Source organism: Rhinolophus hipposideros (assembly GCF_964194185.1).
Source record: "Rhinolophus hipposideros genome assembly, chromosome: 3".
Taxonomy (NCBI): Eukaryota; Metazoa; Chordata; class Mammalia; order Chiroptera; family Rhinolophidae; genus Rhinolophus; species Rhinolophus hipposideros.
The window spans coordinates 64,192,908-64,219,798 of NC_138049.1; the positions used below are offsets into that span (position 1 = coordinate 64,192,908).

The 26,891-nt window shown below is 37.9% G+C and overlaps 2 protein-coding genes across 6 annotated transcripts in view; one reads left to right on the top strand and one right to left on the bottom strand.

Moving 5' to 3' along the window:
* Positions 1-485: 485 nt before the first annotated feature.
* GJB7 (gap junction protein beta 7) lies at positions 486-4,778 on the top strand (the record flags this gene model as incomplete). Its single annotated transcript, XM_081037566.1, has 1 exon — positions 486-4,778. The coding sequence occupies one exon, from the start codon at positions 486-488 to the stop codon at positions 1,290-1,292; it is 807 nt and encodes a 268-aa protein (XP_080893692.1). The 3' UTR covers positions 1,293-4,778.
* Positions 4,779-8,292: 3,514 nt separating this feature from the next.
* Positions 8,293-26,891, bottom strand: part of ZNF292 (zinc finger protein 292) — an 84,865-nt gene continuing 66,266 nt past the window's right edge. For all 5 annotated transcript variants that reach the window (XM_081037495.1, XM_081037496.1, XM_081037497.1 and 2 more), the window contains one exon: positions 8,293-26,880. In XM_081037495.1, the coding sequence (XP_080893621.1) occupies positions 19,729-26,880 (7,152 nt within the window). In that variant the 3' untranslated portion in view covers positions 8,293-19,728. The remainder of the gene's footprint in view (positions 26,881-26,891) is intronic.

A 26,891-nucleotide genomic window follows, 5' to 3' on the forward strand; every position in this document is an offset into this window, starting at 1 on the left:
TATTATGGGATACAGAACATAAGGTGCAGGGAATATTGGGGAGGGACATTGATAAATTAGAGATTACAACTTCAAGCTGGCATGTGAGGGATATCTCAAGGTACCAAGGTCACATTGGGACTCATAACTAATTCTTTCCAGATCAGCAACAGAACCCATCCATCCTTAGAGAGAAGCAATAACCTAGAAGGATTTGTTTGAAAATGGTGAAATGTGTGGGGGATGACCAACCTTCTAAACTGGGCATAGGATCAACATCATCTGTGGACCAGTTGTCTCATGTCCTTGTACGAAAGTAAGCGTAGTCAATGGGATTCTTAGGGACCCCTCAACATCCAGAGTTGTAACAATGCAGAAATTTGAGTTTATCTTCCATAAACCCATAATCAAGACAGTAGAAATAAATGATCAAAGGAATGGAAAGAAATGAATTATGATGAAATTGTTTTCTTTTGCAGAATCTTGCCTTCTTTTGAGCCTAAGCCATGAGCTGGATGTTCCTCAGAGACCTCCTGAGTGGAGTAAACAAATACTCAACTGGGATTGGGAGGATATGGCTAGCTGTTGTGTTCATCTTCCGTTTGCTGGTCTACGTGGTGGCAGCAGAGCATGTGTGGAAAGATGAGCAGAAAGAGTTTGAGTGCAACATTAGACAACCGGGTTGTGAAAATGTGTGTTTTGACTACTTCTTTCCCATCTCCCAGGTTAGACTTTGGGCCTTACAACTGATCATGGTCTCCACACCTTCACTTCTGGTGGTCCTTCATGTGGCCTATCGTGAGGACAGAGAGAAAAGGCACAGAAAGAAACTCTATGTCAACCTAGGTACGATGGATGGGGGCCTGTGGTATACTTACCTTATCAGCCTCATTGTTAAAACCGGTTTTGAAATTGGCTTCCTGGTCTTATTTTACAAGCTGTATGGTGGCTTTAGTGTTCCCCACCTTATGAAGTGTGATTTGAAGCCTTGTCCCAACACTGTAGACTGTTTCATTTCCAAACCCACTGAGAAAACCATCTTCATACTCTTCGTGGTGACCACCTCATGCCTGTGCATTGTGTTGAATTTCATTGAACTGAGCTTTTTGGTTCTCAAATGCTTTGTTAAGTGCTGTCTCCAAAAATATTCTACCAGAGCCACGTCCTCAGTGTGTGAGTGCCACAACCTCAGACATGCTGAATGTGGTGCGCGCGCAGCCCCCGCACGTCTCCAGCATTGCCCTTCAGGCTCGGCCACCAGCAAACCCCAGCGAGGTGAAACGAAGCTGCTATGTGACACACACGAGGGTTAAACAAAGCAACCTGCACCCCTCCTAAGCAAGACCGAGGCTGGGTTGGAAAACAAAGGGTGTTAGCCTTCATGTAATTGGGGAAGAATTTAACCGTTTTCCAGGATGTGCTCAGTTGTGCCCACAAGTCAGAGGCCTCACTGTGTTGTTGCAGGGTTCATGTGGGCGCAGGAATTGTGTTTGAATAGTTCATTGCAAATTAGTCTGAAGGAATCCAACACCATTTTTGTAAGTGCTTAGATCTGTCAAGTGGGAAATATAAAGTGACACTCCTGACAAATATGATGGCCTCCAAGCTGCAATCCAGGCACTGGTAATCTTTCTAAAGAAGCACCCAAGACTCCACTCACTCAGCCCAACTAAATATCACTGGGGAATAGCCCACATAAGCCTGAGCTAACACACGTCTGAAAAAGCATCCCTCCAGAGTCACGACGGAAGGCAGGTCCATGGAAAGCAGCACATTGACAGGGAGGGGGAAGGACCTAGAGAAAGAATATGTGCACTTGACAATTACTTAACACTTCTCTTTAACCACGGAACTTTGAAGTACTTTATACATTTCCATATTATTGGACTTTTTTATAATCAGAAATTCACAATGTATCTTGTCACAGTTTGCCTACAATTTACTAGTACATCTCCCCTCCCTCTAGACTAGGTAATTGTGTACTATGCTGTTACTTTCCTTTTTTAAAAGAAAAAACATCACAGGTATTCTATATTTTCTTTAGATTTAATATTCTAACATTTGCATTTCTCCAGAATAAAAATGGTTTTGCGGTGGTATTTGGCTGTCATTGATATCTTTACTCGGCTGCACTGAGTATGATATTCTGTGAAATAAACTTGTTCTGACAATTTTAGAAGAGAATTTGCAACCCTGTTTAGTAAAGATAGCTCAGAAATCATTCTCCTCCACTGGTAATTTGTAAATAAACAGTATATTAAAAATGTAACTAAAACCCATTATGTCATGTGTTCCATGGCCTGCCCTCCTTAGCATAAAATGTCTTATTACAATTCATGCATAATGAAGGTTATGTGCGCCATTATGTGGTCTACAGACCATGTCACCAATAGTGGTCACAAATCTGTCTGAAAGTCTGTGTCCTAGACAAGACAGGAAGGTAGACGATGTGGTTTTCCCCTTCCTTCAGTTTATACCACAGATCACTGCTGAACTCACGAGCTTACATCCATGTACTCTGTACCATTTGACATGAAAACATCTAGACTTCACAAATGCAGGTAACCATTAAAGGACTTAAAGGAATAATTTTTTTTTGACAATGATAGGAGGTTAATGAGGTTTAAGATTTCTGAAGCCCTGATCATGGCATGAAATCTAGAAAACAGGGTTTTTAAGGCACAGAACTGGAATGGAGACAAGGACATTTTTCAGTCTGAAGATGAGTTTGCTACCAAAATGTTTCTGGGGAGCCGAGCCTCTTCATGTCAGTTAGGACAAGCTCTGCTCAAGTAATGGTTGGTTGGATATGGACATTCCTTGCTTTTCCACTTTGTGGAGAGAGGAGACTGACAGGTAATTGAAGCGAGGGCTGTGCACGAAGTTGTTTAAGTAGAAGGGGAATATTTTCCCCTTTAAGTTTAATTTACAAACTGTGTTTCCTGTAAGACATTCTGGAGGCTGTCTTTGTGTCAGTGAAGACCCAAAGTATTTGACTGAGAGAAACCTGTAGTTCAATTTTGCCATCTTTATTCTGTTTCTCTTATCAGGAAATTATTATTGAGCAATGATTAATGGAAGCCAGACATTGGGATGTACCTTCAGAGGCATAATATGTAAGCTGTATCTCAAGAAAATTTCCACTTTCGTTAAGGAGCACAGAAATGAAAATGAGGTGGAGTATCTGATTCCTGTATCCTGTATTTATAGCATCACCTCACTTGACCTCCCTATAAACTTCTGGTGCTCAGAAAGCAGACAGTCACCTTAGACATGAAGAAAGTCAGACCCAAAAAGGCAGTCAGCTTTTTTCATGGACATACATCTAGCAAAAGTGGAGTTACTCGACCATAAGTCTTTTTTTAAACTACTTTGTCACATTAGACTTCCCTGATCACTAAATAGATGTCTTCCTAATTTCATTCACGCCATTCCTGATTTGCACTTGTTTTGGCTCCCTAGCACTTGTCCCAGAAAACTTTCTGGTTACTCTTGGCCCATGGCCACAGGGTTTCCTCTAACTGGAGTTGGAGGAAAATGTTCTTCAAGTGCTTGTGCGAGAGAGAACACCCAGGGCTGCAACTATCTATGGTTCCAGCTTCCCAAAGAAATAAAGACAGTTTCCTTCAGACAGACAGACTTCAAAGATGAGAGGGGAAGGGGAAAATGCAAAGACCTAAGAATGTTTGAATTTTTCAGTCCTGCTGTCCGACACTGGCTCCACCCCAACCCTTTCTGCAGTTCAGTTACATGAAAGATAAATTCCTTTCTTGCTTCAGCTGGTTTAAATCAGGGTTTTGTGTCTTCCAACTGAGAGTCCTAATGAAACTATGTCCCTAAGTTTGTTTCCTGTATGATAGAAAAAAGAGGTAGGAAAAAGTCCGTAAGTTTCTTTCTTGTATAATAGTAAAAAGGTCTTGTAGTACTGAACTTTTCCTTTTTTAGGCATCAAGCACCCTAACTTTTACATGTGTGCACATAATGTTTGTGCAAATTTTGGGAAAGATGTGGAAGGATCTCAACTCTGGTCACAGTATGAGGGAGAGGTGAACTTTTTCCTTATAAATCTGTTCACTGTTTCACGTTACTTTTGCTCTTATGATTTTAAAGAAAATAAAGCAATTAAAAAGCCCATAATGTCTCCTCTCCCTTTTCTACCTCACATCCCATCACATGCATGTAACACTTTCCTTAAATAGTGAAGCCAACTTATTCCTAGTTTACATTTCATTCTGTTTGTATATTTAGTACTGTATAGAGCACAAAAGAGAGAGCATTTCACAACTCCATAAAAAAATGTTGAGGAAAGCAGCAGTGGTAGAGCACATGGAAGCAAATGTCAGCCTTCAACTGAATTTTTATGACGAAAGCCCAAGGGAGGTATTCTGATTGAGACCAACCAGAAGCTCTTTTATAGGAAATCAGGTCTTTCCTCACAAAGCAAATCTTCCTCCAGTTGTTAAAAGACATTGGCAATGTGGAAAGTTCTGAGATTTTCCCACAAACCTATCATGTTTTCACTATGTCAGAGTGTCTACTAAACAATGTTCCTAATCTAAGATGAAAATTATCTTTTAAAATACGATAATGTACCCATACATTCTGTAAAGCAAAGTGAAATGAGTTCTGGATGTTACCCAAATTGGTCAACATTCCCATGTAATTAAAGGTGAAGTATCAGATTCTTTCCCAGCTATGGAGATTTAATTTTCTGTTAAAATGGAAAAGGAAAATGTTGTTCAGAGAAAAGTAATATGTAACTTGTTAAATTTTTTATCTTAAAATTTTTTTTCAGACATTAATGCCGCCTCTCAGAGTAGAGATAGACAGAATGGCTACGGTATAGAATTGGGGATGAACCTACTTGTCTGTACAGAATGGGAAATTGAAGAAGTGGACTCCGGATTCCTAGCCTTAAAAAAAAAATTGTTAAACTCTGTGCAGTATAGTGGGGTCAGAGGAGACAAATATTAAACAATATAATTTCCACTTTTGCTATAAAAATGTCATTAAATTCATTATCACTAATCCCATTACTAAAGGAATATTAATCACTAGGTTACCAAGTGCTTTTATTTATAAAGCATTTATCTCGAAGGAAAAAAAGTGCAGTAACTTGAGATTTGACTTTCTGTGAAAGATTAGCAAACCTGAGAAACCAGTCTTAAGAGAAGATTGCTTCTAGTGACATTAATTTGATGATGACATTAAAAACTATGACAGAAAAAAAATAAAATAAAAACTATGACAGTGGCCAAGGTCAAAGATCTTGTCTTACTTGTCGCTGCACATCCTTGTATCGCCACAGCTTAGCTCCTTGTATTTAGAAGCTCAATCTTTCTTGGAAAAAATCTTGCGTTCCGCTTGCTTCTTCTGTCTTTTTTTAAATCCTATATTTACTCCTCTCTCCTAATAGAATTCTGATTTTGTTGGGGATGGCAATGTGGCCAGCTAAAAAAGCTCACTTCCTAGTCTCCGTTGCACTTAGAAGTAACATGCAAAATTACCTTTGTATCCAAAACCACCAGACTGATTGATGTTTTCAGGGAGTTAAAAAGTGGGGCTGACCTAGCTTGTGTGCATCTTTTTGCTCCCTCACTCCTTTCTGCCTGACACATCATAGCTCGAGCTGCAGTGAAAACCTTTCTACCACGAGGTGACTTTGAGAATGGAAGCAAGACCTGATGGATGAAGGAGCAGAGAGATCCTGGGCACTGATGCTATTATGAAATTGCTCTGTCAGCGCTGACCCACCTATCCCCTGTGCTTTTGTTTTTGTCATTACGTGACAGACAACTTAACTCTTACCTGATGGAAGTCATCTCCTTGTCAGTCTCTTTTACTTGTAGCCAAAACCAAGTCCTGACTACATTCATATTAGTGATTTGGAAGACAGAATACTAAAGACAAAAGAAATGACCAGTATGTTGAATGGCAGAAACCAAACTGGATTTAAAAACTCAGTAGAATTTTGTTCAGTCAGGAGAAACGGAACAAGTAATCATTCTGCATCAAAATTTAAAATCTTAACATGAAACCAGGATTGATATTAGTTCATGACATAAAGTCCTTGGACTTTCAGCTGTCCATCACCTTAACATGAACAGTATGAGACTGTTAAAAAAAGAGTTCATTTAATCCTGTGTTAGTGGACGTTTGCATGCAGAATACAGGGAATGGTTTTCCCAACACTTGAAAGACAAATAGCTCATTTCATTTTCCAAGGTTTTAGAAGCAGGACCAATGGCTAAAGAATCAAAGAGATAAAGATTTTTACCTAATATAGAAATGTTCTATTAATCAGAACTGCCTCATTGGTGAAACGATCACCTGATAAAGTAGTGAGATTCACTAACACTGAAAGAGATAACCAAGAATATTCCTGGAGGGCCGGCCCGGTGGCTCAGGCGGTTAGAGCTCCGTGCTCCTAACTCCGAAGGCTGCCGGTTCGATTTCCACATGGGCCAGTGGGCTCTCAACCACAAGGTTGCGGGTTCAACTCCTCGAGTCCTGCAAGGGGTGGTGGGCTGTGCCCCCTGCAACTAGCAATGGCAACTGGACCTGGAGCTGAACGGCACTCTCCACAACTAACACTGAAACGACAACAACTTAACTTGGAAAAAAGTCCTGGAAGTATACACTGTTCCCCAAAAAATTCCTGTTCCCTTTCCCCAATAAAATCTTAAAAAAATATATTCTTGGATTATAGGGGGTATAGCTAGATGACCTCCAAATTTCCTTTTAACTCTTCAAGATCCTATGGTTTTCATATCTAGAACATATATTGGGTAATGGCAAAATGAGAGTTTGTATTGGCTATATTACTATATAAACTTGATACCACAGAAACATCGGATTAATAGAGAACCACCTTTAAAAAACAAATTTCATGTACAATAGCAAAGAACAACAAGATTTATCTTCTTTAAAATCATGATATTAAAGTGATATGTAAAATACTTATTTTGTATCTTGCTGTATTTTTGAAAAAAAGATGTCATTCTTCTTTTCTCCACCTTGAGAAATTCTAATTTCATTTCAAGGCTTGGCTCAAATATTTCTACCAGAGACCAAATTTTTTATGTAAAATGGGGATAAACAATACCCATCTCCTAGGGTTGTTAAAGAGATTAAATGAGATGACCCATGCAAAGCACTGGCACACAGAGGTTATTATAAAAATGTTAGATATTATAACAATATGCACTTTATTATACCACTTATCACTACATTGTTTGCTTATACATTTGTCTCCCCCTCTAAATTATGAGCATCTTGAATGAAGACAAGAGACACCTCCTTCATTGTCATACCTTCAGGGCTTAATCCACAGTAGTTGCTCAGCAACAATTAATGTATTCATGAACTTTATAGCATAACTATGTTGAATAAACTAAAAAAAATCATAGTATTCTGGAATTGGAAGAAATCTTAAAAATACTTACAAATGAGAAGACTACAATTCTGAATGATGAAGTGACTCGCCTAATGTTACATGACAGAGCAAGAATTTGGAGTTTTTTTTAAAAACTCCAAATCTAGTCTTCCAGAAATTTCCTGTACAAAATTGTTTCAAAGATTTCTGGAATATTAGTATTCCTGTAATGACCAATTGTGTGACACCTAGTTATATTTTTTAAAATGTATTAGACAACTAAGTATTAGACAACTGATTTTGTTGGGGGTGGCAATGTGCCCAGCTAAAACAAGCACATTTGCAAGTCTCCTTTGCGTGTAGAGGCAGCAGTGTGACTATTTTCTTGTTAAAACAAGATTTTTGGACTGGTGCTTTGGGGAAAGTTAAAAATATGTATAATCCATATAAAGTGGCTCTAGCCCGTTTCCATGATAAAGAGTGGCCTAGTCATCCTACCATGTCCTCTCCCAATTTTTAAAACTGTACTTCAATACCTGGCAAGCTAGCTTACCATAAGTATACAAAAATATAAGTGACCACCACATTTTAGCCCCCATCCGCTATAAAAAATAGAAAGGTAATTTTTCGTTCAATTTCCAGACCTTAGTTATACACACACATTTCCAGTGTTAGCTTGCCATCTTGTGGCCTCTTACTCCTATGCAGCTCAATATCTGAGCTCCATATAAGGCCTATGAAATCGACGAACTCTATACACACATATCCACTTTTAAACTTCTTTTATATGCAGCATGTAAGTTAATCACACCTCCAATTTCACTCCCAGACCAACTTCCAGCAAAGGCTGATAAACCCTAAGTCAGAAAGACAGATGCTGGCAGCTACAAGTAAAGTGAATCATCTAATTAAAAAAATATGTTCTGAGAGACAAGTACTCAAAAAAATCTGAATATTTATTGAATACAGAACATGCATAGGTTTGCTGAAAAGGAGTGTATGCAACTTTTTTGGTGAAGCTGATATGAACACGGACTCTAATAAAGATGGGAAAGCAAGGTAATAACAGGATTTAAATGAAGATTTTTATCAAATCTAAATGGTGACATGATCTTTCTTCCGACCGTGACAAGATTATAAAATTTAGAACAATGTCTGCTCTCTCTGCTGAAGGTATACATATACACACATATGGTATTTTGACGACTATAAAAATTTCCTTCAAACCTGACTCTAAGAACACATGGACTTCTTGGAGTAGATGAGTCAAACACATGAATAAACCTCTGTGACAATAAACTCCAATGCCAACTATTTCCTTTCTGTGGTTTTGATTGAATGAGTTGACATATGAGGAGCCCAGAGCAGTGTCTGGCATGTGATTACTTACGAAATATTATACATTGTTCTTCCTAGAGCCAGACTTCAGTTTTGGGCTTCCCCAGCCTCCCTTCTGGGACCTCTGAGCTGAGCACTTTGTAATTGCTGCTCCACGGAGTTCCCAATTCAACCTATCAGAATTGAAGGTTCTGCTGGGTCACCTCTGCCCTTCACTTGTGTTGTACTTCAGAGGAAAGCTACCTACACATTATAGCTTAGTTGGTGAAAAAGAGAAACGAAAAAAAACCCCAAAAACATAGCCAGGCCCTGGGGCCATAGGAATACTGGGTTCCAACGTAGTTTTAAAATAAAAACTCAGATTTCTCTCACTGTCAGTGATATGGGAGGGTGCAGTGGGGGGATACAGCTGAAAGGCCAATGATTACACACAACCAAATATGATTTTGTGTTGGAAAGGCCCAGGCCATTATCACATTGAATATTCCGAATGTTTCACTTCTGGCAGAGCAGCTGTTGCCTTTTGTACTTCAGGCTCATCTACTTTGGCTAGGGAGCTGGTATGGGATCGATTTTGTTGCAACTAGAATTGCTTCAGTTTTTTGTTTTATACTGGTTAACAGGTAGATTAAAAAAAATTTTTTTTTAAGACATCAATGTAACATGTACGCCATGACATGTAACAGTACTTTACCTTATTTATTGAAATAAGTATATCTCACTGCTTCCCATATTTGCAGTTTCCCCGTATAATCCTGACATTCTCCACCTTCATCCTTCTTTCAAGTGGCAGTATCTTCAACCAGCAGGACAGTAGAGAAAGCATTTTGAACCAGGGTTCAGACCTGTTTTGTTTTGCTGTTGCAAATCATTACATTTACCTGTCAGTACTCATCTATAAAATGGGGTTAATTTTCCTCTTCTTCTCATGGGGTAGGGGTTGAGAATTAAGCTGCATAAATAAGGTTAGAAGAACACTCTACTACCATCACGGGATTATAAAATTTCCCTTGAGGGCATATATACCGGAGAGAAAACTTTGTAGTGCTACAGTTTTAAGTAGCCGTAAGCAGACTGAGTAAATTAAGGATGGTTTTGAAATTTTCAAATAAGTAAATGTGATGAGTTTATCTAACGAAGTAGTTTTAGGGTTAGAGGTAGCAAATAGGACTACCAAAATGACTTAGTTGTTTGAACATTTGGATTATACTGATTGCAGAAGTGCACTGGAAATACGTAAGAGATTGATTCTTGGTATATTCCAACCCCCTTCCCATCCTTAGGTGTCGGCTGACATCTCGAAGCCTCCGTATGAAAGGGGCTACTTTGGCTTGGCAAAAGGGGTGGCACCCCCTCTTGTGAGGATGATTCCTAGGTACCTGTTTTCAATGAAGAATTTCCTGGTGCGATCTGCTCCTGAATAGTCTGAACCCACCTGTGTCCTCAAAAGCCCAGGGACTTCTTGAACACCTCACAGCAAAAGGATGACTTCGCACAGGAGGGCTATGATCACCAATACCCCCTTCTTCTCCAACCTGCCCTGGGAGACAGGTGCACTTTGGGATCCAGGTTTGGTAGCGCTAAAGCCTGTGGAAATGCAGCTTCATAGTGAACATGTTTTGCCATGCCTATAGCTATTTGGGGAACACAGAACCTGGTAACTAAAGTGGCAGCAAAGAAACCTCTGACTACAGGTTTCAATCACAGGGCTCCCAATACACTGACTAGAATGCGTCGAGAGCTAGTCAGAATCCATCCAACCTCTTCACAATCGCTTCTCATTCCCTTTTCTCTTCGCTTCTTTGGTCTAAGAGTACACAGCTGCAGTGAAGACCTCTAGTAGTGAGCCCTTTGTTCTGTGTTCCCCTACCTTCATCAACAGTCATTTCCTTCATGGCTCCAGAAGTTCCATTTTTTCCTTTGTAATTAATATTAAACTGTAAACAAAAAATATATATAAAATAAATATGGGTCTTGAAAGAATCATTTACAGATTATCTCCTAATAGTTTCCTAATCACCTGGAGAGAATTATCTTCAGCTACCAAAACAATTTGTAAAGCACCATTTTAGCTAGACATTGAGCCCTCAAGACCTCATTTGGCTGCCTAAGTTCTCCAAATCAGGCATGTACAAGCTCTAGAGTCGGTTTGCGCGGTTTTAACTCTCAGCACTGCCACATGCTGTGTAACCCTTAGGCAAGACACCTTGCCTTTCCTCATCCTAAAATGAGGATGAGAGCAGCAAACTCTTATGAGTTGGTTTAAGAATAAATGGGGATACAAGAAAAGGTCTTACCACAGTGCCTGCCACATAGCAGCTGCCAATAAATACTGCTATCATTAGATAGCAGTATTAGATAGTTGGGACCTAGGTCAGGGAAAGCTGGATACAGCAGATTCCTGTTAGACTGTAGCCTTGGTCTTGAAGGATTATTCAAAGCTTACCTTTCCTCTTGGCCACTAAAGATGCCCTCTACTATCTATATTTAGCATTCTTACTATTCTAATTCCTCTCCCTGACTTTCCCTGCGTTAACCTCCCAATCCTGTTCATTGTGCTACTTACAAGGGTTTCCTCTAGAACTGTTGTTCTTTGCTGCTTCACAAATTTATATTCTGCAATTTTATCTTAACTGGACCTGTATCTCCCAAGAGTGGGAGCAAGCAGATACTCCCAAGATACTTTCCCATACTCCTCACATACATCACATAGACTGGAAATCTCCCCGCCAAACCTCTTAATTTATAATAGAAATTCAGCACTTGACTCGTCTTTTTAAATCACTTTGTACTACATGCAACTTCTGTGTACTAGCCAATAAATTAGACCAAAAGCTCTTTAAATTTCTCAACTCCAGCCTTTATTTACATCCTCATTAAGTAATCTACCTTAATGGCCATTTCCAAATACTGCAAGCTACATTACTCCTAAAATCTTCAATTCAATGCCCTAGTCTTCATTCTAATTTCTTGGCCATATTTCCCTTATGCCCTCCCTTTGACACCATTAAGACCTCCAGTCCCTTGACCTCTCCCTTGTCTTCTTGACTTTGTTTCCTAACCCTAACCAGATTCAATTCATTGATGTATTACCCATACCAGGACCATGTAACCTCCTCTCTTCCTCCTCCATTCAGGCCGAGGAACACTACTGGAAATAGGTATCACACAATCATGCAGTGCCACAAGATTGTTCTAAGCTCAGCTGAGCCTTGAATGCTGATCAATAATTCTTGTATATGTCCCACTTAGCTCCTTCTCCCATTCATCTCAAGCCTTCACCATTTACACTTTGATATCCTGATGGGCAGGAATGTTGTTTCCTTTTTTCATCACAAGGGGCTCAACATTTCTAATTAACAGACTTGTTAGTGGTAGAAATGTCCTATTTTGTAATGCTAATACTTCCACCCACTCATGTTCTTGGGACCAGGTTCTATTTACTCCTCTACTTCAACTTCAAGCTCCTTAAGGGTACCTCCCCAGAATCCACAAATATTCAAGACTCATCTTAAGAGCCTTCAAATAAAGTCAGGTACTGACCAATTTCCGTTTCTTTAGAACAAGATACTTAATCCATTGCCTTTGATTTCTTAGTTAGCTCATTCACCATTCAACAGAACATAACTGGACAATAAACATTTATTATTTAGCACCCACTAAAACTTCTCTGAAGATCAATGGCCAGCAACAGTTAATTCTAGTAGCTGGCTTTATTCTTACTGTAACTTGATCTCCCAATAGATTTGGTATGACCATCTATCTTTCAACATTTTCTCCGCTGGCTTCCATAACGCTCCCTACCCTTACCTCCTTTCCTGCTTCTCACCTAAACCTTCCTTCTTCTTTGCTAATTTCTTTTCTTCTGCCCACTAAACACTTTGGTGTTCCTCAGGGTTCTCTCCCTGCAATCTTTTCCTACGTGCTTGCTTCTTCTTTCAATTCCAGCAAAATGTATTAAATACTTACTGTATCTCGGATTCTGGGCTAAACGCTCAGGAGACAGAAGACAAAATGCTTATCTTCCAGGGGTTTCAATTCCAGAACTGTAGTTTCACACCCCTAACAAGGACTGATCACTGCACCTCTCTGCCTTAATGACCTACAAGAACCTCAAACTCAACATTCATCTTTCCTTTAACCCTATTCCTTCTGCATGATCTTGGTAAACAGTATCGCCAATCAAAATTACCCAAGCCAGAAACTTTAGAATGCTGTATATATGCTATTTCTCTCATCTTAATCACTCTCTACCAAATTCTTCTCATTGAAACTTGAATATGCTCTATTTGTAAATTTTAAAAACTGGTTATGACACCTTCCAGCTACCATCCTATCTTCTCTGTCACAACCAAATGTTCCAATAGGTGTTTACACTTGTTTTCTACATTCCTAAAACTGGCTTCCTCAAATTAAGCAATTGCAGGGGTCACTGATCACTTTCTTACTTTACAATCCTTCTTACCTCAGCAGAATGTGACAGAACCGAACATACCTCCTTAAAATATTTCTGTCCTACTAGTCTCATAACCTTTTCCTATTTCTCTTCTAGTTTTAAATGTTGAGTTACTCAGGTAAGCTCGGGGCCGTTTTCTACACACTCTTTCCCTAGACAACCATCCACTCACAAAACTGCTCCTCTCCTAACTTCACCTACCTGAATAAATGGTATTTCTTCAACCAGTTATTTAAACCAAAACCCTGGAAACTTTCTCAACTTTTACCCTTTTCCTCTTTTCCCATAATCCATAATGATCAAGTCTTGCCAAATACTATAGATCTCACAAGTCTGTCCACTTTACTGTCAGCCATCACCACTCTACACCAAGATGGTATCCACTCTTGCCTGGATGACCTGAACAGCCTTCTTAACTGATCTTGATTGAATTTCTCACTAGAATGCCTCCTTACCACAGTGAACTTTTAAAACTGCACGTTAAGAAACTCATTCTTTTGCTTACAACCCAAATGAACCCACTGCTTAGGATCAAGTCCAATACAAGTAGGTCTAAGACGGTATAGACCTTTGCTTCTTTCCTTGTTCACTTGAAACTCCATCTTTACCAGTTTTTAACCATTTTCTCAAAAGGTATTCCTATCAGAGCTTACCTTAGTCCAGTTTCTGCCTTCCCTCCGCTGACATCTCTCTCTTCAGCGAAGTATTTGTGTGTTCCCTCACCAGACTACACAGTATCATATTCTCACCCGATTACAGATGATTATAAAACACAGTGATGGTGCAGACTCTGAGTGCCCATTCTCACACGTCAGAATCATGTTCACTTCAACTCCCATTTAAGAACTCAATGAAGTTTTACTGCTGATACTATGTTCCAGTTGCTGGACTAGGCACTTGGTATAGAGTGGGAGGTCACCTAACCAGAAAGCATTCTGCCCTTATGCAGCCTTTGGTTCAGAGATTGGGGTGGGTAAAGACAAAGCAGAAAAAAAAATAATTACAACTTGTGATGAACACTATCGAGTCAATTGAGTGCTGTAACCGAGTAATCAGTTGTGGGGATAGCAGCCTAACAACTGAAGAATAAGTTCAAACACGGTAGAAAATAGCGTTCCAAGCAGAACAGCTACTGCAAGGGCACTGAAATGTGAAAGAGCTTGGTCATTTTGAGGAAATCAAAAGAAACCAATGTGGCTAGAACATGGGTGGAGAAAAGAGAGTAATAGAATGTGCTTCGAGAGGCAGGAATCATAGTAAAAAAAGAAATTCTTCAAAGGGCAGTGTGAAAATAATGCATGAGTCCTCCTGCCCCACCTCCCAGCCCCAAAAATACTACTGGAAAAAAAAATTAACCTAGCTGCCTGGTGGGGAATATTCTGGAATAAAGCCCTAAGGAGAATTTACAGTGGCCTAGGAAAGACGTAATGGTGATATGAAGTGAAAGGGCTCCTTTCTACTTAGGAGGTAGAAATAACTGTAATTGTGACCAAACATAGGGAAACAGCATGGGTTACTATGATGACGTTAAGGACCTAGCTTGAGAAACTTAGTTACTTCACTTGTCCAGATAAAGAATATTGAGAGGAAAAGACTGAAGGTGGAGTGGGGAACGAAATAATGATTTAGATGTGATATGCTTGACTGAGATAGGCAGCTGAATACAAACAAGGCCAAACCATGAAAAGTTCGGTCTTTGAGATATAAATCTGGGTGACAGATACATTGGTAATACTAAACTCCAAAGAACAGACCAAATCATCCAAAGAGATTGCCGAGATGTACACAATGAGCCAAATGTCAGGTACAGGGAGAGGAAATAGGATTGGAGTAAGTGATGGAGCAGCCAGAAGGGTAAGGAGAAAACCAAGAGAAAATGTCAAGAAAACAGAACATTTCAAAGAGGAAGTCATCAACCCTATTGAACGCTCCCGGGGCAGTGAAGGAGGGCAGAAAAAAGAACCAACAGATATGGCAGCATGAAAGAGACTGGTGATCCTGAAAAGAGCAATTTCAGGAGAGTTGAAAGGACATATAAAGTGGTAGTAAACCAGAAGGGAAGAAATGGGGTGTTTGAGTAGGCAACTCAGATTACCTATAATGGGGACCAAAAAAATAAAGGGTCCCGCCCACTTCTTTCAAGAATAGTAGCTACTAGAGCTTATCTATAAACTGTTGGAAAGGATCTAGAAAAAGGCTGATGAAACAAAAGTAAAGTTTTTGAGGTGAGGGGGCATAGAATCTAGACTGCTTGAGGAGGGATAGGATTTTATTAAGTTTAAGACAGTGTAGATATAGATGGATTTGAAAATTTGGCGAAACAGTTGAGAAAGTTCCTGTCAAATTTTTGTATTTTCCTCAGCAAAATGTGATTAAAATATCATCAGATGAGAAGAATGGGAAAACTGAGCAAAAAAGTATACAAATCACTTAAACTTGTGGAAGCAAATTACAATAAAACTACGGAAATACTGCCAGGCAGTTTTAGATAAACCTGCCTGGTGTAAAAATCTTCTCCCGTTCAACTGCTCAAGAGTAGACAGAAGTTTCAGAAGATTTTTCTAGATCATGACACAGAATGGCTTGGTCTCAGGGTATCTGCAAAGGTGTGTCTTAAGCCAAACAAGCTGAGGATAGGAGTGAGCTGATGAATCGAGTAGGATTAACGGATTAGTTATGATAATGTACTTTTTAGTAGAGAGCTCAAGGTGAGCTGGAAGAAGTTTGTGGCGGGAGAAGGGGAATCTTGAATCCAAGACTTAAAAGTAATAGATGTTTTGATTACAGCAAGTACAGAGCTCCCATTTATGGGAAGCAGATCACTGAAATGAGAGACACTTCGAATGAGCAAAGTCATTGGGAAATAAAAGATACTATCATTTTGTTCACTGACTGGTAGTGTTAAGAGGCATAGATAAAAAATATAAAAATTAAAGTTACAGAGAATGAAAGTGTGACATTATAGAGTGATCTGGGTATCTCTCTGATGAAGTGACATTTAAGCTGAGAAGTGATGTATAAGCAGTCAGCCATACAAATACAGTAATAAGCATTCCAGACAGAGGAGACAATATGTGTAAAGGCCTTGCAGTGGGAGAAGAAGCTTAGTATGTATCCAAAGAGACAGAAACAGGAAGATAGGAAGTAGGTATGAGTATTTGGAGAAATTGGCAGGGACTTTGAGTAAGGAGACTAGATTTAATCAAAGGGCACTTAGTTGACATTCAATAAATATTTGAATGCCGGATGATATCTAATACGGTCAATCAATTAGAATGGATAAACTGACCAATCAGTATAATCACCATTTGTAAACTGCTGATGCAGCTGCATTGGTGCACACCCGCTGATTATCAGTCCTGGCTGAAAAAATGCCATTTTACATCAGTTTCCCAAAGTTTGTTCCTTAGGACGCTAATTCAGTGGTACATACCTAAATAGTAACATTAAAAGAACTTGGACACAGACCTCGCCTTCCAACCCTTTGGTGTCTCACTACAATAAACATTTTGAAAAAGGCTACCTTACTGCTCTATTTTTTAACATCTCTCATATCCATTTAGCCTCTTTCTCAACTCCATTTTTTTCTTATGAATCCCATCAATTTTTGTCTGGACTATTTTAAGTATCCCTGGTTTTATTCTCCAACCTACTCAACTTATTCTCTCTATAGTGCCAATTAGCTTTCTAAAACTGGTACCTGATCAAATTGTTCAACTTAAATGCATTCTGTAACCACTTAACAAAGACTTTCATAACTACCAATCTCTTTTTCCCTGAAAAATAAGAACATTCCTTCTTTGATGTCTCTAGCTGTAGTATTTATGTACTTTTATCTTAATATTAGATTGGTGCAAAACTGCGGTTTTTGCAATTATTTTTAACCTTTTAAACCACAATTACTTTTGCACCAATCTAAAGCAACTACTTTATACCTAATCATCAAAATTTGCCTTGTTAAAGATATCTGTCTAGCGCTTTAAAATAATTTGATTATGCTGAATTTAACATTGCTGAAAATTTCCCAAACTGTTATATTTCCTTAAAACAATGATATATTTTGAATAAATAACGTTTCTGATCTGTGAGATTCAAATTCTTTGGCTTTAGAAAAAAATATCAATTTTTTAATGATGAAACTTCAGGCAAATTTAGGCTGTAGGAAGAAAATATCTCAAGACAACAGACTGAGGAAAAGTATACCATGAAAATATATATTTTATGATTACTTTTTAATACTTAGGCCATTGCATTGCATATCAAATTTTACCAACATGCTATTCTATAAATTCATATTTATTTTATACCATAAAATTTTTTTCTGTTTCATGCTAAAAACCCAACTCTTCCATGATAACTTTTAGCATACAGAACCTGGAATATAAAAAATTTAACTCGATGTTGGCAAACTCTTTCCTCTGACATGTGTAACAATTACAGAAACGTCTAGTGGTCAATTTTCTTTATGAGCAAAAGAAAAGGCCCAAAACACTGGCACTTTCACTTAATAGTGGGGCGCATCACTAAATTCATCAGATATAAACCTACTTGCTACTGTACTATGTAGGGTAGTTTTGCCAACTACCTACCTTTAAGAGCTAAGTCAACTTCTAAGAAAACTGTATGGAAACAAATTGTTAACAAAAATTTAATATTAAAATTATTCAGTTATTGTTAACTTAGGAAAAAAACATGTATTAATCACCCATACAAACTTTTATTTTAATAAATAACAGTGGACTTACCAAAGGGTAGGGATTTTAATGTGTCAAGTTTATGTATATTGGCAATAAACCTTAAGGAGGTAAAACCAACTATTCAATACAACCCATGAGACCCTAAAAATAAAACTGTAATACTTTAATCATAAAACTAAAAAAAAATATTTTCCAAAAGAAAATAATTCACTCCTTGACCATGCTTATTTATTCAGAGTACCAGCAATTTCAGTTAATGTTAAGTGCTTCATTTTTCCTGCAAATCTGGTGTTGCACAGGGAATATACACATTTTCATATCTCAATATCATCAATATGTCAGGCCAATAATATTGTGAATGCAACTGGTTTAGAACAAACACAAAGTCAAAAATCAATGCTACTATTTATGGCAAATAGAAACAAAAGTCAATGTGAAAGGATGTTTTCTTTTGTTTCCAGTACTGATTTTAGACTTAAAATGAAGGTCATAAACTCTCCTGAAATAACCTCTATCTCTGGCTGTGAACCCACAGTATAAATATGGTGAATAAAGCTAAACTATAAGAGCTAACTATATACTGAATAACCAAAATAATCAATTATAACAACTAATACTGCTCTGGAAGACCACTCTAATGAAAAAAGTATCATTAGATATGGTGGGAAAATACAGACAAATCTGTACAATCTAACATCTATAAACAGTAAAATCAACACATCCAACTTCCTTATAGAAAGTGTTTCATCTATGTAATTATAAATGTTAAGGACTCTTGCATTTTATAAACACAAGATGGGCTCACTTTGATGATACCAATTTTAAGATTTATAAAAATGTTTAAAAAAATTTCTTCCACAAAAGTTTATACAGTTTAAAGCTATACACCAATCTATAAATCTCAGAAAATGGGAAAAAAAAAAAAAAACCTTTATAAGATCACATGTATAAAACAAGAAATGAAATGTGATTTTATTTAAGGCAATACTGGGCTACTTCACAAATCACCACCTCAAATATTTACACTGCTCCACACTACTAGTTTCTATCACATTCACAAAGAATCTTTTTTTAAATACCAAATGTTTAAAATCTTTGATGTAGTAAATTCTTTATTCACATTTCCATTATATTTCATGGAATCATACTAACTATATCCAATTAGAAGTACTGGGGGGAAAACTGTAGCTACAGGAAACTGCTAAAGAATCTGCTTTAATTTCACATAAATACCACCCAAAAATCCTGGATGGTAAATTTACAAAGCAGAGCAAGGTGTTAATATAACATGCCTACTTTGTGAAAAGTAATTTTGAGATCATCTTGTAAATAAATGCTGGATGTAAAAAATCAATGAACTGTGGCAGTTTCTAGTTTTAGTTCAAAAAATTCTTAATTTAAAACAATAAAAGTTTTAAAAACTTGATCACTTAGTTAAAAATTAAAATTCCAAATATAAATGTGTCATTTAATAGTTTAGACTTACTGCTGGTGGCAGCAAATGATTTACAATAATAAATATATACAAAAAGGTATCTACAAACAAAGAGTACTGTTATACATGAGCAGTGACCTGGTGAAACATATCAATCACACAGATAATTCATTTTAGTTCATGAAAAGGGCAATCGGTTGATAGAAATTTAAGGTTTAGCTCATCTATTTACAATAACTGAAGTTTTGATACTGTTCTTCGAAGTCCCATAGGGATAAAAAAAAAGTTTTACATGACAAATGTCATGGATTTTTTTTTTTCCTTTTTTTGGCCAAGTTAATTCATGTCAACAACAAAAAATAATGAAAAAGTTTCACAATTCTAGCATGCTTGATGGCGTCCTATTTAAAATAAAATTATCAATGATGTATTTATAGTACATTAGTTATCAGTACTGCCCTCTCCCTGTGGCTTTACCCGTACTGATTTCTTTCATGACAGACACATCTGGATCATTTGAAGGTACTTCAAGTTTTTTCAGACTGACGGTAGGTTTCATTTCCTGAAGTTGCTTCAAGACAAGCTCAGTGCAATCTTTCAGAGTCTTGTCTAAAACAATTTTTACATTATCACTGCACTGAAGCTGTGATGGATTGGCAAACTGTACAAAGGTTTCACTTTCTTTACAAGAACATATATGATTTCCACTAGTCACGGCAGTCTTGTCGATATTTTTTCTTGAATTTGAATGGGATCCTTTTTTATTTCCACTATTTGGATGGTCTTTGTCAGTATTTTTCTTCTGCTTCACTGCAGACTCCTCAAGAAACTTCAGAAATGATACTTCAAATCCCATTGGTTTAAATGAGCTCCAGTCAAAAGACGCAGGATGCTCCTCAGTGGTTTGAATTGCAACAGCAGTTTCTTCTTCTTTATGCATACTACTTAACTCAGCTGCTGATGCTGGTTCAGCTTTTTCAACTTTCCTCTTTTTATTTTGGGAGACATTTTTTTCTTTATTAACTCTCTTCAAATTATTTGCTTTTTGTTTTTCTGGCTGGCAGGGGTTATTTTCCTGAAAATCATTACTTACATTTGATGAGGTATGAGGTTGGGTCTCCACACTTGTGTTGTCTTCATTTATTAATTTGGTAATAAATAATTCTGTTAGCTCATCCATTTCATCTTTTTCATTTTTTTCAACTTCCTTTTGTGGAACTGTAGCTGTTCTTGAGTCATCATTGCTCTCTGATACACATGTGTCAGATTCTTTCACATCACTCTTAACTTCTTGCTGAGAAGTTTCCTTTAATTGTGAGTTACAACATCGTTTAAAGACAATAAGAAGATTGCGGTGTTGTGATGTAAATGCCTTAGATAATTTATGGCATTTATAATGTCTAATTATATTGCTTTCACTTGTAACAACTGATGTACATCCCTTTATCATACATGGATACTGGGTTACAAATCTGCTTGTACACTCAGATAAGGCATCATTTCTAGCCTTTATAGAATATACATGCTTTCCACGTTTCAGAGAATAAGGCTTATTTTCTTCAATCTGTACAATCTTTGCATTCTTATTTTCTAAATTATTTTTTTTCTTTCGTTTGGTCTTAGGCATTTTGGTTCCTTCCTTTACAGATCTGTGTTTCGACCCCCGATGTTTAGGCTTTGTCTTTTCTTGGTTCGCTTTGCTTGATATATTTTCCTGACCAGGTGTTAATCTTCTTGGCCGAATCAAATGAGCTTTATGTTTGTCATTATGCTTATTAAAAATGTGTCGGAGGAGATTCGACCGAGTTGCATACATACGGTCACAGCCTTCACAGTCACACTTGTATATGCCATCTTCTTCAGTTTTACTTCCCCTTATCCCAATTCCATGATCTGCCTCAAGATGAACAACATAGTTCAAATATGTGGTAAATGAAGATTTACACTCTAACTGGTCACATGGAAATTTCCCAACATCCACAGAAGCAGTCATGCTTTCAATTTCCTCAGGAGTCATTTCATGAAGTTTCATGTAGTGTTGTATTAGGCCAGTAATTGCTTGGAAAATTCGAGAACAGTCACTCACCTGACATCGAAATTCTTTCACAGTTTGTTTAGTTTCAATTTCTTCACTTTCTTTAACAGCTTCGCTTTCCTCTTCAACCTCTGCAGAAAATGCAGGTAGATCTGATTTGTGTACAGCCTGGTAATGCAGAATTAAGTTTTGCTGTATCGTAAAGGCGGCAAAGCAACCCTGATGAACACATCGATAAGGCCTGTAGGGACTATATCTTGTTGGAAACTCAGGGGATTGAGAAACTGGCTTCTTGCGTTTTTTCTCCTCCTTTTCTTTTTTATGTTTCCTAATTTTCCGTCCTTTTGTTTGTATGTTTGTTAGAGAATTTGTATTACATTGTTCTGAAGTAACTGTAATCACTTGTGCAGAACTTTCTGTTTTTTCAGGACTTTTTTTTTCTATAAGTTGTTTTTCTGGAACCATTGATATATTACTGAGGACATTTTCCTTTATCGTTCCCAATTCTAAAGCAGACTGGAATTCCCTTTTATTTTCCTCTGTCACAGCTAGCTGTCTTTTTACTTGCGTAATTCGTGGGGCTGACAAATTTTCACTCTGAGATTTTCTTCCATAAGGCCTTTTTATTTTTAACTTTACCATCTCTTCTGTTGTAAAATGATGTACCAACTGACAGTGTGCCCGGAGATTAGAATTTCTTGTAAATGTTTTTGTACATGTAGGTACTACACATTTAAATGGAGCAAATTTTAACTGATTCTTCTTAATTTCAAGAATCATCTCTGGAGTGTACTGATGAATTTTACCATAGTGCTTAAATAGTGCATCCTTTGTCATAGCACTGTAGTTACAGCCTTGGTTTTGACACACAAAGGGTTTATTAACTTTGTCACTAAACTGGATATTATTTATCATTTCAGAAACTGGCTGAACAACTGTAACGTTTGGAATTGATTTAACAGGAGTGGGAGTCAGTGTCACTGATGTATTTATTAGTACACACTGGGATACTGGAGTGGATAGGTCATTTTCTAATTTTAATTTCTGTAAGCCTTCTAAAATTTCCTGTACTTGATCCTCCTTATGTAATACTTCACAATGAGGAATGTTACTTTTTGTTGGCATGATACCTATGAAAGAGGAAAACTGAGAAGAATCAGGTAATTTGTTATTTTGTACAGTGTTTACTGAAGGAAGCTGAATGTTATAGTTTATTTGAGCATCTTGTGATGTTTCACCAGCACCCTGAGATCCACTTTTTACATCGAGTATTTGAGAATTCATAGCACTTTTAATAATTTCAAGAGTCTTTTCAAAGTTTTGCATAACATTGTCTTCAGAAATCTGCAAATCAGAATTTATTGAAGTTGTGCATGAATTCAAAGCCATCATTTGGGAATCACCATTTTCAGTTTTTAATGTTAAAGGAGTTAACACTGTATGGGACTCAAGATTGGTTTTGAAGTTTTCTTTCACATCAGTCATAAATAACTGATTGTCAACCTTATTTAATTTCTGTGTTACATTTTCCACCAAACCCTGAGGTTCACAATTTGGAATTACGTTTGAATGAAGGTTAGTAGTTGGTATCTCAATACTCTTTGATATAAGTCCCATTGCTGTTAAGTCATTTGTTACCAAGTTTTGGGAAGCATTAGGTGCAATTAATGGAGGAGCAACTTTCTTTCTTCTCTTAGAAGCACTGTTTCCCTTTTTATTTAAGTGACTGGACCTTGTGTTTTGAGGACCACTTATAACTGAAACACGCGAACTATTACTAGTAAAATTCTGTGATGGCCCACCAGAATTAGGGAACGAACTAGAGCACAGACTATTTTCAACAGTCTTCAGTAGTAAGTCATTTGTTGGAAAAACAGGCAAACTGCTGCATTCCTCAATGGAGGAAGTTTTGGAATTTGGTGTTCGATTCTGGTTTGTCAGCAGGGGGTTTGGGTGACACACAGTCTGCAACAAGGGTGGCACTGTAGGATTTGGTATCACTGTTTCATTTACTGGTGCTGCATCTGAGACACAACCTGTTGGAACGTGAGAAAGCATTTCGGCACCCTCAAATGTACTGGGAATGCCAGCAGTTTCCAAAGCCTGTTTAATAATTTCACTGCCTTCTTGACTAACACCTGTATTATAGTTAGTCACACCAGTTCGAGGAAATGTATTTGGTAAAAACGGTGATGAGCGATTTTCAGCAGCAAGAAGTTGCAGGAATGATGGGTCTTTAAAACATGCTTCTGGATTGAAGGTAGACTGTTGTGGCTGCTGTAAATTGACTGCATTTGTGGAAAGAATCATGCTGGCAAGAAGAGAAGGCTGTCCATTACTCTGCAGAAGCTCTTGAGCAATTTCTGCTCCATCCAGTGGTTTACAATAAGATCGCTTAGACAAGTGTCCACCCAGAGATCTGGGATTGGTAAAAGCCCTATAACACCTGCTACAGATAAATTTCCCATCTCTGATAATTGCAGGCCATTTAGCCCTTTTGTTGTGCTTAGGTTTTCTTTCCTTCCCATTTGGGCCTCGCCCACGGTCTTTTTTAACTTTTTCAGGAGCAGATGGTTGGGCACTCGTGCTACTGAAGTCATTTGCAACATTCACTTGTGAAGGAAAAACTGCATTTTCACCATTACCCCCTTTTAGAAAGGAGGAATTAGTGTTTCCTTCGATCTGTGAGGAAAAATGATTTGTATTACTTTCCAGTTGGGAAAAAACAGTATTAGTCCCACTATCTGCTGGTGAAGGGAAGAGAGACATTGAACTACTTTCTGCAGGTAAAGGAAGGAAAGGATCTGAGCCACTGTCAATGTTCAAAGGCAAAACTGTTTTGGTTAGATCTTCCATTTGTGCTGGCAAGGTAGTATTTGACAAATTTTCCATTTGGGAACATAACATACCACCACCTTGTTCATTTGTGTCCTGAGAAGGTATATTTGGATTTATGACACTTTCCACTGAGGGTAATAGCGGAGTAGACACACTTGCTAAATGAGTTGGAAAAATGGAGGATGAGATATGCTGCAACTGATTTGAACAAGTAGGATTCCCATTGGCTTTGGTCTGTGGTGTAAAAAATGCATTATTAGAGCTGCTCACCTGTGATGGCAAAAAATAAACAAACTTTCCATTATTTGGTGTATTTAAGTTGTTAGATTTTTGACCTTTTTTACTTTTGTGCTGCATTTTAAATGCAGCATACTGCTCAGGGTGTGCTGTCTTCATGTGTTTCCCAATACTCTGTGAAGAATTATAGGTTCGAGTACATCCCTCAACCTGGCAACTGAATTTCTGAACTGGTGCTTTTGGAGGCACTGATGGAGTTCCTAAAGAACTACCTACGCTGGGCTGTGGTGGAACAAATGTGATACTTTCTAATGTCTTAAGAGGTAAATTATAAAGATTGGATGATGTTTTAACACTACCTCCACATTCAAACTTGGAAGTTGGTAAATTGTTTTGAAATCCTGCCTGATTTTGCACAGAAAAGGTCATCAGGTTGTTCACTTGTCTTTCTAAGTTTTGTGGGGTAAGGTCACCTATTTTGAGGGTTTCTGAATTTACTAGAGAATTCTGAGTAATCTGGGCTTCATTAAAGCAATCCTGTTCTTTTCTCTCCTGGAAACCTGGATGACACAAATCATTACAAGTATCTTCAACTGCCGTATGTAAGTTTGTGACTAGTGATTCACCAGTGCCTTCCACAGCTGAGTTTTCTTGCTTTCCAAAGTTATCCTCGATCCCCTGGTTGAGGGATACCTTAATGGACACGGCTACCTCACTGGCTTGAAGCAGGGGAGTAGTAGCAGGATTTTCCAGACCATTTGACAATGGTCCATCAGCTTGCCTGAGCTCTGAAGCAGAAATCTGGTCTTGTTTGGTCACAGCTGATTCTTCCTTGCTTTTATCCCAAGTATGTCCTCTATCTGCTGGTAAGGTGGTGTCAATGTTATTTTCTGAAGGAAGCACAGATCTCTCTTTCTCGGTGCTTCCTTCTGAGTTCTGATTCACTTTGGAAGGCTGAACAGGAGCTCCAGATGAATTAAGTTGGTCTTCAGGAGGCAGTGCCTTTTCAGGAGTACTGTGATCATCCAGATGCTTTTCTAGCTCACTCTGAGAACGATACACTTTACCACAGCCAGTGAACTTACAAGTATAGGTATTATAATGCTGTGCTTCATGATCATATAATAAATAAGCCTCTGAAAAAATTCTGCCACACTTAGGAAACATACACTTTGCTCTGAAGACTTGATGTTCCTTTCGGTGGGTTAAGAGCTCTGCATAACTATTAAAACCGGCCTTACATTTCATCTGTATACAGATATATGGTTTGCTGCCACAGTGCATTTGTAAGTGATCATTGAGATGAGTAACACTTACAAAATGTCGTCTACAGTACTGGCAAATAACTTTTTTGCTTTGCATTTCAAGAAAGCGCTTTGCATCTTCATTATCCTTATGCCCCTTTACATGAGCAATTAGATTTTTAAAGTACTTAAAGCCCTTTTTACAAAAACTTACAGGGCAATTAAATTCATTAACAGGTACTGGTTTCTGGACTGGGATCACTTCTGGCTCATAAGATTTATCTTTGTCATCATTCTCATCATCTGAACCATCATTATCATTAAATACTATGAAGTCTGTTGAATAGAGACTATTCTTTTTTATAGGCCGCTGTTCCTGCTTGGCCACAGCATTAGTCTTCTGATTCTCACTGGTAGTTGTGATCTTAGGAGGCCTTCCCAATCTTCTTAATGGTTTCATAGCTGCTAGTCTCTCTTTACTAGATTGTTTAACATGCAGTGTGACATGAGGGACAAAGGTTTCTTTAGAAGTAAAGTTCTTTGCACATATGGGGCAACTGTAAACCCCATCTTTGTAATGTTTTTGAGCATGTCGTACTATTCTATGACCGAGGAATTCTTTGTCACATAGCACACAATACTGCATGTAGGCTTGCCAATTCCGAAACCTAGCAGATATAAATCCCCTCTCTCTTAACTGTTTTATCTCTCTCTTCTTTTGCTTTTCATCACAAATGTCTTTAAGAAGGCCAGAACTAGCACCAACTCCACCAGAAAGTCCATTCACAGAAGTTTCTTTAATCTCTTCCTGGTAGTCTACTACTTTCTCATAAACTTCACTGTCGTTTAGTTCATCAATTGACGACACAATCGATGCTTCTTCCCCCATTAATGCAAGACATTGTCGTTTTAAGGTTTTCCAATCCCAGAATTCTGGATCAAAGGGCCATTGAGTTTTCAACACAAGTAAGAGCTCACACCGTAGAGAATTTGGTATTGGAAGATTCTCTTCATCATATTTCTGGTCTGGCTGGTTATACAACATTTCCACAGCATAATATGCGTCTACTGTAGGCTCAATAAGAAATTCACTCAGTTGACAAGCACGTTTAACTTCCAGATCATCAGGTAACAAGCATGAAATGGTCTTGCAAATAGATATTTTCACTTCAGTATTTTCTGTAGATTCCAAGCGAAGAGCTTTTACACATAATTCTATACAGGTGGCAAGTCCAGCCCCTTCAGTCTGTGAAAAAG